The sequence below is a fragment of the Mastigoproctus giganteus genome, chromosome 6, assembly GCF_048544385.1.
Source record: "Mastigoproctus giganteus isolate SK-2022 chromosome 6, ASM4854438v1, whole genome shotgun sequence".
Classification (NCBI taxonomy): Eukaryota; Metazoa; Arthropoda; class Arachnida; order Uropygi; family Thelyphonidae; genus Mastigoproctus; species Mastigoproctus giganteus.
Genome location: NC_143580.1, coordinates 78,624,049 through 78,637,004, shown reverse-complemented (window position 1 = coordinate 78,637,004; position 12,956 = coordinate 78,624,049). Strand labels below are relative to the sequence as shown.

General features: G+C 36.2%; 1 protein-coding gene across 5 annotated transcripts in view; it reads right to left on the bottom strand.

The window, feature by feature from the left end:
• The window catches only part of LOC150084425 (oxidation resistance protein 1A-like), a 250,740-nt gene that overhangs the window by 35,882 nt on the left and 201,902 nt on the right, over positions 1 to 12,956 (bottom strand). For all 5 annotated transcript variants that reach the window (XM_090376063.1, XM_090376059.1, XM_090376064.1 and 2 more), the window contains one exon: positions 4,311 to 4,463. In XM_090376063.1, the coding sequence (XP_090232189.1) occupies positions 4,311 to 4,463 (153 nt within the window). The remainder of the gene's footprint in view (positions 1 to 4,310; positions 4,464 to 12,956) is intronic.

The window sequence follows — 12,956 nt, the reverse complement described above, 5'->3', positions numbered from 1 at the left end:
ACCACGTTTGAGGCGAAAGGAATCATACAGCGAATAATTTGGGCATCTGAGATGAGCAGTAGTTGAATCAACCAATAAGTGAGATTCTGTCAGAAAAAGTACATGGGGTTTGGCAGACTGCAAGTGGAAATGGACATTGTTGAGATTAGAATTGAGACCATGTATATTTGTGAAATGAATTAGGATGTGCTTGGGAGGTTTAGATCTCTTATATATCTACATTGATGTAAATATATAATAAAAATGAATGAATAAAATAAATTTTTATGGCATTTGATTTTTTATTTTTAAAAGATTGTTTTATTTTATGTGCGGCCTGCAGAAAATTTGTAGTTTGTCAAGGTGGCCCACAGAATGATTTGGATTGGCCAGGCCTGGGTTATGTAAATGCAGTGTACCTATATACCTGCCAAGTGGTGGGTTGATCCACAGCATCGCGTTGTCCAGGAACCCCATGAATTCTGTCCTTTTAGTATGTAAGCATTCCAAAAAACTGATGCCATCACCTTACCAGCAAAAGAAACCGATTTGCCTTTCTTTGGAGGGGAAAAGAGCTATGTTTCCACTGTTTGGCCTGCACCTTTGTCTCTGGCTGCAAGTGATGGACCCACGTCTCATCCATGGTCACAAACCTTACAAGGAAATTTGCTGGATCGCTTGAAAATGATGTAACTGTTCACTTGACAACTGTTGTGCATTTTTGATCTGCTGTCAACGACAGTGGGACCTATGGTGCTGACTCCTTATTCATAGCAAGAACCTGTTATTATGTGGTACATACATTCACATGAGATGCCCAAGAACACTGGCAATGTACTGAACGATCATGTGTTGATCATTCATCACCAGATCATGCACACTGTCAACTTATGTAGTGATGAATGTTGCAGGTCTTTCATAGTATGGCTCATCATCCAGGTTCTCCTTCACCCATTTAATTCTGCTGCCTACTTCTTAACCATGGAACAGGACATCTTCCCCAATGTTATAACCATATCCTTATGAATTGCCTTTGGCTCTAGTCCCTTTTGTCTCAAATACTGGATGACTACAAAGTGATTTATTTTGTCCATCTTTCCTCATTCCTACAACTTTGTTGACTTCAGGACCTGTAATTAAAAAGAGATGTTATTTAAATTGCATGGTGGGTCACTATTTGAAGTGTTATACATAAGTATAGAAATTTTTAACACTGTACCACTACCCTTTCATACTCATGCCACAAAATTTTTAAACCCACTTGTACAGAGTGTTCCATGAAAAACCAGCCAGCCTCATACTGGTGTGATATTCATTTTTGAACAACTTGTGCGAAGTTGTTCAAAGAATGAATTTTAGCCAAATCATTTCAGTTTGTGTGTACATTTGGAGAGAATAAATAAAGTTACTTTTGACTGAGTTTTTTTTGTGTTTATCTCATTTTACTCATGTCTAGATTTCTTTAATTATTTCGCCAGTGACCGGGGCCAGTTTTACGTGAAACATCCTGTATATTTACATTGTTTCAAATTTGGCATGACTCAAGTGTTAAAAGCTATAAAGTGCATACATAATAAATGATATTATTATAAGATTAAATAAAGAGTGCAAATTTACTCTTTACTGTTTTTATATTTCTAGGCTGCAAGAAAAGTAATTAAAGAAAAACTAAATAAACTGGTCCTCAGCTATATATATATATAACCGATAATTCATATAAAAATAAACCATAAGCCAGTAAGTAGGGCGAAAAACAGCAGAGCGAAAGTTAGCATAAAAAATAAATCAACAGGGAGGGGGAAGTAAATGTAACAAGACAGAAACTGTAGCCGACAGTCTCCAAATAATTTAGAGCTTTAAATCCAATTAATAATAATAATTCCAATAAATTTAAAATAATGTATATAATTGGCATTATTTTCAATTTATTGGAATTATAAATGCAGCGATTATGACCATTACTGGCCTCGTGATCCTCTGTCAATATGGGGCATAATGGTCAGTCTATATTTTGTTTTCTTTTAGTAGTTCTTTTTAGTCCCTTTTTGGTGATATTTCACGTTTTTTGGAACTGGTACCTTTTGGGGGGAGGTACCACTAAATTATTATATAATTGGCATTATTTTATATTTATTGGAATTATTATTATTATTAATTGGATTTTTAAAGCTCTAAATTATTTAGGGACTGTCGGCTATGGTTTCTGTCTTGTTACCTTTACTTCCCCCTCCCTGTTGATTTATTTTTTTATGCTAACTTTCGCTCTACTGTTTTTTGCTATACTACTGGCTTATAGTTTATTTTTATATGAATTATCAGTTATATCTGGGCATCATGTGGAGGACGTGCATTTTGCTGCCTCTAATGATAGCTTAGTATTTATTTATTTTCTTATTTTATGTTATTACATTCTCACTTTTATGCCATTATACATATATAGTGACATAGTTCCGATAATGAAGGAAGAATTGAAAAAGGCATTGAAAGCTACAAAAAATAGGTAAGCAGTAGGAATGGATGGTATAAATGCAGAACTGATCAAGTATGGAGGAAGTTTTTTAAAACAGAGGATACTAAATTTATTTAATAAATGTTGGGAACAATATAAAATATCAGAGGAATGGAAGATAGCAAAAATTTCAATATTTAAAAATGGAAATAGAAATGATACAAAGAATAATAGAGGGATTAGCATATTAAATACAGTATATAAAATATATAGCAAAATAATAAATAATAGAATTAAAATGATCTCTGATGAAACATTAATAGAAGAACAGGCAGGATTCAGAAAAGGAAGATCATGTACAGATAGTATATTTGTATTAAAACAAATAATAGAAAAACGAAAAGAGTTTAATTTAGAAACATTTAGCATTTATAGATTATGAAAAAGCATTTGATCAAGTAAACAGACAAAAACTATGGGACATATCGAGTAATAAAGGATACCCAAAGCATCTTACAAAAATAATAATAGATACAGGTAATAAATTAACAGAAGAAAGTATAATAAATCAAGGAGTTAGACAGGGATGTAGCTTGTCACCAACGTTGTTTAACATATATTGAGGATATGATATGTAAATGGAAAGAAGAAATTAATACAGGGATATATTTAAATACAAAGAATAGGATTAATACATTGTTATTTGCAGATGATCAAGTAATTATTCAAGAAAGTGAAGATAATTTACAAAGAGCAGTATTTAAATTAAACCAAATAACAGAAGAATATAAAGTTAAAATATCAATGATGAAACTAGAACAATGGCTTTTAAGGGGGCAAATACGGTGAGAACAAAAATAGTTATAGACAATAAAATATTAGAACAAGTAAAATATTTTAAATATCTAGGATGTTATATAACATATGATGTCGAAGAAGATATGAACCAGAAATTGGTGAAATTTCAAAATATATGTGGAACAATAAAAAGAACTCTGACTAAGAAAACAAGGAAAGAAACACAATTGAAATTTTACAAAGTAATGGCAATACCAACACTTCTTTACATGGTAATACAACAGCATTGTATTACCATGTCTTCCTTAAAAGTGAGTGGTGTGTACAGCACTGCTCACTTCTCATGTAATTGCTTCCAATCTTTCATCAAAAAAAAAAAAATCACTCTTCTGTTGCAACTGACGTCAAATCTTTTTGATCCCAGTGAATGAGGCAATTTGGAAGTTGATGAAATTAAGCTTTACAGGTCATAGAGTAATCAGGTCTCATACCCAGTGATTGGCTCTAGGAACAATAGATCAATATCAGATGCCGTTATGAGATGGTCACAAAGTGTTATCCACTCAATGTGCTGATTATTGGTAAAAATACATGAGAAACTCAATACACGTTAATAAACAGTTAAAATTCCACAAAAGTTTTAAATATTCCATGTGAAATGTTTAAAGCTTCTAAAAGTTTATCAACAGTTACACAGCAATTCTAATGTTTCAGTTTAGGAGAGAAAAAAACAAAGTGTCTAGATCAGTGCTTCTCAAACTCTTCGGTGAAGGACCAGTTCCTTTTATTTCCAAAAAGTACTCCGCAGATCAGTACTTTTGTAAAATACAATCGTTGCAGACCAGTAACAGAAGAATCGCTGTGGATCAGTAACAAACAGTTCACAGACCGGAGTGGACCACAATCTGAGTAGCACTGGTCTAGATCATCTCCCTCACACTGTCTCTGGTAACTATGTACGTAGCAATACAGTTCAAATTAAAAAAAAAAAAAAAAAAAAAAAGTGCAGGTTCAAAGTTATTGCTTTTAAAAATCCAAATTTTGTTATGAAGTATTTGCAATTATCCTCAAACTGTATACCTACCTCTCCACAAGTATTTAGGATTATTAACAAGATAGGCGAGTCAAAATTAGACATTTCTCTGTAGAGAGTCTTTAAACTAAAACCATGCTTTGAAGAACTATAGATTAAGGTCCACGGGTAGCCTACTGCTCTTGGTGGCAGATGTTTACAGAGCTGTTAAAGAGAATCAAAATGAAAAATTATCCTATTTAACAAAGAATGATGCAAAATAAAGATACAGTTATATCACAATGATATGTTAACCCAACTTTAAATGGGCTAAAATATCATGAGTTTATAACAGGTGTTCGGTAGAATTTTACCCCAAAATTGAAATGCTTATAATGAACATTCCCATCTCCCCCTTTTTGCTAGGAATATTTCAGATTTTTAAATGCATAACAAAAATCAGCACTCTAAAGATAAATATCACATGCATAATATTAATCAATTTCTTAAATTAAGTCACTATACTGGCTGATTCTTAGATCTAAACTTCTAGAAATGTAAAATATGGTAACCAGGCATCTACTGCAGAATTTATTTATATATTTTTTTTTTCTAGTCAGCAAAAATAAAATATCATATTCACATTGCAGTAGTTATTAAAAAATAAAAAAAGTAAACTTTTATAAGAAACCTATAGCACAACTACAAATAGATATTTCTCATTCTTTTCTTCAATTCAGTAATATCTAGCACTACAAAATTGGAATATATTTACATCAACAGTACAAATGTAGTTATTCTTATAAATATAAATGACTACCAAAAACAAGATATATTTAAAACAGAAATATTTTTTTTTTCTTCATATAACTCATGAGTATTAGTAAATGATGCAAGAAAGCAAGCTTATAATGACATCACCTGAAATGAAAAAAAAATTCTCATATCACCCCCCCCCCCCTCAGATTGTCTAGTTCTTCCTTGAATTTATTCAAGTTATCCAATTCCACATCAGATGAAAGTTTGTCCAGCAATCAACCACCCTCTGGCTAAAGGCAAACTTCTGCGCACCTATTCTGTATCCATCCTTCCTCAATATGAATTTATTAAGGGTAAAGGAAAAGGTGACTACAGCGGTCTCATCCCCTTTTTAAATTAGCATTAGCATGAGTAGAGGCATATGTTGCATGAAAGCAAGCTTATATAGCATCAGGAGACCGGCAGAATTACTTAACAAGTACAGGTCACTGTTGAACAAAAGCCGAGAATTAGGGTTGAAATTGAAAGTGTCTGCAATTCTGCCCAGACACGATAGGAGGGAGTATATGATGAGAGCCTTGTCAATCAATTCGGCCCTGGAAAGATTGTGCAGGCTCAAGGGGTAGAATTTTTTTCAGCCTGGACTGTACTTGTTAACAGGAGAGATTGCTTCTACAGGGATGGGATACACTTAAATAGAAAGGGTGCAAGAATATTTGCTGATGCTATCGAGGCAGTATTAGGTGGGTCGGAAAACTGCTAGCTTGGGGGGAGACAATGACCAATAGATTGACAGTAGCCACTGACAGAGGTGAAAGAGATTCTTGCACTGCTTCTATTAGAATGAGCAGAAGCCTGAAAAACAAGATGCATGATATTTCAGAGATTCAGAGACTGCTGGGAGCCATTGCGGTACAAGTAAACACATGGGTTGTGTTAGGGTAGCTAAGAATAGAAACAGGTGCAGGTGTACTTGCGTGTACACCAATGCTAGGAGTTTAGTAAATAAATTTGAGGAATTTGAGGTATTGCTCAAAACATCAAAGGCAGATATTGTTGGGATATCAGAGACGTGGTGTCACACAGATATAAGGGATGCAGAACTGGAATTTGGGGAGTACAACGTCCACAGAAAGGATAGACAGGATAGGAAGGGGGGAGGTGTTATGCTATTAGTTAAGAAACACATAAAAACCAAGGAAGTGAAGCCAGTTGACATCGCTGGACAGTGCAGTGTCGAGTCAGTTTGGTGTGACATAAGCATTGGGAGATCAAAATTGAGAGTAGGAGCGTGCTATAGGCCTAATGACTCTGATGAGTATAATAAGAAACTGTACAGGGAAATAGTGGGCCAGTAAATCAGACAGTCTTATAATGGGGGATTTTAATTTCCCAGATATTGACTGGAATTTGGGGGCTGGTTACTCACACACTAGCAGGGCTTTTGTGGATTTATTGGATGATTGTTTTCTACATCAGCATGTTCGGGAGGCAACTAGAGGGAGTAATACTCTTGATTTGATTATCAGCAGTGATTCTTCATGCATTAAGAATCTGCAGATAAATGAACCACTAGGTGGCAGTGATCACAGTGTGCTGAAGTGGGATTTACTCAAAGAGGTAACTACCATTAGGGGTAAAGGGAAGGGTTATTGCTTCCGTAAAGGCGACTACGATGGACTGAGACAGTATTTAAATTCTATACAGTGGGACCAGCTGATGATGTTACCAACAGCAAATTCAAAATGGGAAGCATTCAAAGAACTTATCTTGGAAGGCTACTAGGCTTTACATACCATCTAAGAAATACTGTTCAAGGTTTAGGCCAAAATGGTTGTCAGATGAACTAATGAGGCATATGACAGAGAAGAAAAATGCATGGGATACTTACAAATTAACACATGACACAGAAGCCTATGATAGATACAAGTTGATATGCAACCAAGTTACAAAGGAGGTTAGGCAGGCGAAGGCAGATTACGAGAAATCCTTGGCAAGGGATGCAAAGAAAAACAGCAAAGAGTTCTTTACTTATGTAAACTCTAGAAGGAAGGGGATGAATCAGATTGGTCCACTTGATATTGATGGGTCAACTGTTGATGATCCTGCTCAGGTAGCTAACAAACTAAATGAATATTTTGCATCGACATCTACACATGAGTTATTCAGCGAGGGGAATGCCAGAGGTGTATTCAACTCTAGCAGTAAGCTACAGAATCTTGAAATAACTGGGAGTAAAGTGGAGGAGAAACTGTTTAAGATAAACACAAGAAAGGCACCTGGGGTGGATGGGATCTATCCAGTTATATTAAAGGAGGCAGCAAAGGAAGTAAGCAAACCCTTAGCCATAATTATGAGAGCTTCCTTGGACTCAGGGGAGGTACCTTAGACTGGAAATGTGCAAATGTGACCCCAATTCACAAAGGAGGATCAAAGGCTGACACAAGTAATTATAGACCTGTGAGCTCAACTTCTGTTCCAGGAAAATTAATGGAGGCACTGGTTAAAGAAGCACTGCAGGATCATTTAGACAAGACTTCAGCTATAGCTCGGACACAGCATGGTTTTGTTAAGGGGAAGTCTTGCCTGACCAATTTGATTGGATACTATGATGCAGTCACAAAAGAACTGGATGCAGGGAATAGCTTTGATATTATATACTTGGATCTTAGAAAGGCTTTTGACATTGTTGCACATGGAAGACTGCTACACAAATTGGAGCAGTGTGACATTGGAGGCAAATTGCTGCTATGGATAAAGGGGTGGTTGAGGGGGAGAAGACAGAGAGTGGTCATCAATGGACACTGCTCATCGTGGACTAATGTTATTAGTGGAGTCCCTCGGGGCTCAGTGTTGGGTCCATTATTGTTTTCTGTATTTATAAATGATATTGATGAGGGTATATCAAGCTTAATGTCCAAGTTTTCAGACGATACAAAGGTTGGCAGGGTTGTCAAGGACACTACTGACACTATGCTGCTGCAACAGGATCTGGAAAGGTTGAGCAGATGGGCTGAGAGGTGGCAAATGAAGTTTAACATTGACAAATGTAAAGTACTACACATGGGAAACAGCCCCAGAGCAACATATCAACTCTGTGGTACTACACTGACAGTGGTAGAGAATGAAAGAGACTTGGGGGTGGTTGTGCAGGCAGATATGAAGTTCTCTGAGCAGTGAAGATGGGCTGCAAGAGTAGCTCATGGAGTATTGTCAATGATATACTAGAATTTTTCCAGCAGGGATAAGGAGGTGATTATTCCCTTGTATAAGGCAATGGTCAGGCCACACCTAGAGTACTGTATACAGGTCTGGAGGCCTCATTTCAAGAAGGATGTAGAGCTGCTGGAACGAGTACAGAGAAGGGCAACAAGATTAGTGAATGGAACAAAGGGGTGCTCTTACGAAGAAAGGCTTAAGTTTTGCAAATTACAGTGTCTGGAGACTAGGCACCAGCGAGGTGATCTGATAGAGGTGTATAAAGCCTTGAATGGTTTGAGCATGCTCAATGCTGATGGGATTCTTCCTCTAGCTCAGAAAAATCACCTGAGAGGGCATAAATTCAAATTGAGGAAAGACAGATGTAGGATAGACGTGCGGAAATTTGCCTTTAGCCAGTGGGTGGTTGGTTGGTGGAACAGACTTCCATCCCTTGTAGTGGAGGTTGATAGCCTAAATAAGTTTAAGGCTCAGCTGGACAGGTATTTTGAACAAACAGAGGGGTGAAGTGGATGTGGGTTTTTTTTTTTTTTTTTTTTTGGCTGATGCTGCATAAGCTTGCTTTCTTGCATCAAATGCCTCTACTAATGCTAATGCTATATTCTCACATCTTCAATACACAGGGACCTCCTCTAAATCCAAGGATGCACTCATAATTATGACTAAAGGCCTTATGACCTCTGTTTCCTTCCTTAATATAATTGGACAAATGTGCCTTTTTACATTTAATATGAACAATTTCTCTTCCAGTTTCCTCTCAGTTACCACAAAATCATTCAGCTCTCTGTTAGTAATTGATACACTTCTGGCATCCCTATTCTTAAAAATACCTCATATGCTAATGCAGATGCAAAATGCCTATTCAGTTTTTCAGCAACCTGAGCAGGTTTATCGGCAGTACAATTCTTGTGTTAAAGCTTTCATCCCGTAGACCTCTGCAGGATGAAATCTTTGAAAAATGCTTCAACATATTAGAACTAAAAGCATGTTAAGCTTTAAAATAGCTTTATGGCAAACTTTTTGGGTAATTACAGGTCTCTTGCACACTACAGAAGAAATGCTCAATGCATATAAAGTAATGGAGTGTGCTGTTAAAACTTCACTTCTTGCATTTGCTTTTAGACTCGTCTCTCAAAAACTTCGTACAGTTGACAACAAGCAGTGAGAACAATTCCATCAAGACATTAAGTCAAGGAAAATCACTACCAAGGTTTCTGGAATGAATGTATATTGGCAGACTACTGCTGGATGTTGTACTCTAACAGCATATACAAAGTGTACCAAAAGAAATCATTCACAAAACATTTTTAAATTCTACTTATCTTTATTACAATAGTGTATTGTATTATTTTAACTGTGTGTATAAGTGTATTGGATTTAAACTTATAAAGTGGTAAAAATGTAATTAAATCTCCAGGTACATTTTCTGCCTGTGCCAAATCTCGCAATTGTAAAGCAATTACTAATCAATCAAACTAGACTTCGAGCATGCTAAGAGTAGAAAACTTGTTTCTTGTCCAAATGGTAGTTGAGCATTCTAGTCCCTTGCCAAAGCACCTTTTGCCAATCTCTACTCCCACCTAATAGTTAAAACCCAATAGTTCTATTTCCACTTAAGCTAAAGTCAACCTATTAGCATCCTACTTTTCTTCTAACTCTTCTATTCATGGTCTTGGTAAACCACCTCCTACCATTCCCAGCACACTATTCCTGTAGTATTCCATCAAAAGGATGTCAGAAGAATTTTGAAGTCTTGGTGCCAACAAAGCACAATGTTCTGATGGTATTTCTCTGCTTGTTCTCAAAACTTATGCTAAACTTGTTCTGTGTTGCTTTTTTTCACTTTCTTGTTCCACAGTTGTTTTTCCTTCTTGAAAATTTGCTCATATCCAGGCAGTTCCTAAAAAGAGTGTCAAATCACTCCCATACAATTATTGTCCCACTGCACTTACTTCTACTCTTTCTAAAGTAAAGGAAAAACCTATTAACTGCTGACTCAAACTATCCAGAAACCTTCCATGGTAATAACACATTGCATTCCATCTTCCAGTTTGAGAAACTTTGCCCTGCTCAAATAGCTTCAATTTCTCAAATATCCACTACCAATTCCTTAAATTCTGATTCCCAGGTAATTCTCCAGTGGGGCAAAGATAACTTAGTTGATTTCAATCCTTTTAAAACCCAGTCCTGTCTTATACTTGCAAAAAGGATTTTTCCGCTCCTATGTTTACCTTCGAAGACACTCAGATTTCTAGACAAGATCACATATCTCTATTAGGGATTACCTTGACCTCTAATCTCTCTTGTCATATGCACATCACAAATATTGCTTCCTTTTTCTCCAAAATACTTGGTTTTCTCTTTTGCTCTTGGTGTTACTTTTTTTCTAAAAAGCTACCCAACACTACAAATATCAATCCTAACGAAAAAATAACTTTTGTTATTTTTTCTTGATTTTTTAAAATAATTAATAAAGTTAAATTTGGATACCAAACAATGTATCTGTTTTCAATACAGAATATTGTTCCCACATCTGGGATGGTACTCCCATAACCACTCCTAGGCATTTAGACTCCATTCAAAAGAGGGAAGTTAGGTTAATTAATGGCTCATTTTTTACAAAGTCTCTTCACACTGTTTCATAGCCATTCTGTTTCTGCTGCATGCCTTTTCTATAGGTTTCCATGTTCTTCTGAATCTGCTTCCATAATTCTCCACCCCCCCTCTCTCTCTCCCCCAAACCAGTCCAAACACACGCCACAACCAGTTCTTTTCTTCTTTCTCATTTATTTCCTCAACTTCTGCTTTCCTGAATAACCTCCCTTCATACATAATTCCTGAAAATTACAAATGACATAAGTTCAAGTCTAATGCCAATGGCACCTCCGTAACCAGGTGGGCAGGAGCAACAGTGCGTAGCACATGCTTTTTGATTAGACTGGGGTTCGAGCCCGTCACCACCAAATATGGAGGATGCAGAAAGGTCAGGGAATGACCACCGCATATCCCCGGAGCAATATGGCCTTAGTTGCTACTGCTCCTAAAAACCAAATAACAAACAACTAATGCCGACAAGTATCTTCTTTTTTCTTCTCAACCTTTAACCCAAGCAGAGTACTAAGCACCAAAGACTATCTTTTGTGTTTGGAATTTTCATAAAAGAAAAAAAAAATTCAAAACAAAAAATGGTAGGGTTACTGAAATTTTTGATTTTTAATTATACACTGTTCACACAGCTGCAATATGTTTTGGTATTAGGTAGCAGAAAGATGATAGACTGAAGGCTTTCGACTTTTGGATGGGTACAATTGTTATCAATAATCAGAGAGATCTTATGCTTCTCACATATAATGTGCTTATTTGATGCCATGCCATAATCCAATCAATGAAAATAGTTGCCGCTATTCCAGCCTTTTTATTTTCTGTGTATTCCAATATTAATTTAACTTCTTTATAAAATCAAGGATTTAAAATGTTCTTTAAAATCACGCCCCTTCCCCACAATACCCTGATCATCTTTAAATGCAAAAGCTTTATCTGGAGAGTGGTAGCAGGAAAAAAACTGTTTCATCTCCACTTTAATAACCTTTTGTGGTACAATGTTATACCCAGTGCACTGTAAAATTCCACTTCCAGTCCAATGTTGCACCCAGTGCAACACTGTAAAATTCCACTTCCAGTCCAATGTCACATCCAGCATGCCCATCAGAATCTCTAATTACAGAATTTGTTTTCCAGCTGTACTTGTGCATTTATTTACTACCATCTATTTACATTTTACATAAACAATATGAAAAGCTAAATCCATCTTTATTAATGTTTATATTCAATTATTAAGTGTATGCAGCAGCATCATTTATAGTCCTCTTTCAGTTGGATGTTATGGTACTGAGAACGCTGGCCTTTGTGATTATGAAATTTGTTTTGCCAGTATACTGACTCAATTACTGTACTGCAATCTATTTATGCTTTATATAAAGAATCTGAAAAAGTTAATCTGTGTTTATATTCAATTGTTAATAGCAGACAGAGGATATTCAGAGATATTCATGTGTTGCTGTGGTGGACCCCAGGGTTCTCCCCATAAGCCACTATTGTACTTCTTGTGTTGAAGCTTACGCCAAAACCGGCCATTTGTATGTAGTGTGTTAGGCGTGTAAGCGTTATGATGTGTTCTGTTGTTATGTTTATGGCCAGTGCCTGGCCAAAAACATAAAAACATAACTACATCCCATCCCCGCCACGTGGAGACAGCCAGGATCTACTATCTCCTGCTGGGCAAGCCCAGGGAAAAAGACCTGAGAGTGCCCGAAAAAGAATTAAGTGGAAAAGGAGGAATACAGAGAGAAAAGTTTGGAAGCTGGGAAGGTAAATGGATAGAACAGAGGAGAATCAACAGAGGGACTCTGCAATAATTAGAAGTGAGAAGAAGTAAAGCAAGAATAAAGTAGGAAGAAGTGGACAAGTGGACTAACTTCTCTAACCATGGGAACCTATCCCATGGAAAATCCCATCCTAGGAACTAGGATCAGCAAAACTTCTTCAGTTGTTGAAGAAATAATTGATCTTCTAACAAAAAACATAGTGAAAGCAAATTCCATGAATTCTGAAAAGCTCCACAGAAACACACTGTTCAATATGTACAATATCCTCTTCAGGAACACAGCAGAATATACACTATGTACAGATATGTCCAATGCAATACCAGGGTAATACCATAACCTGGCCCAATAAATAAAA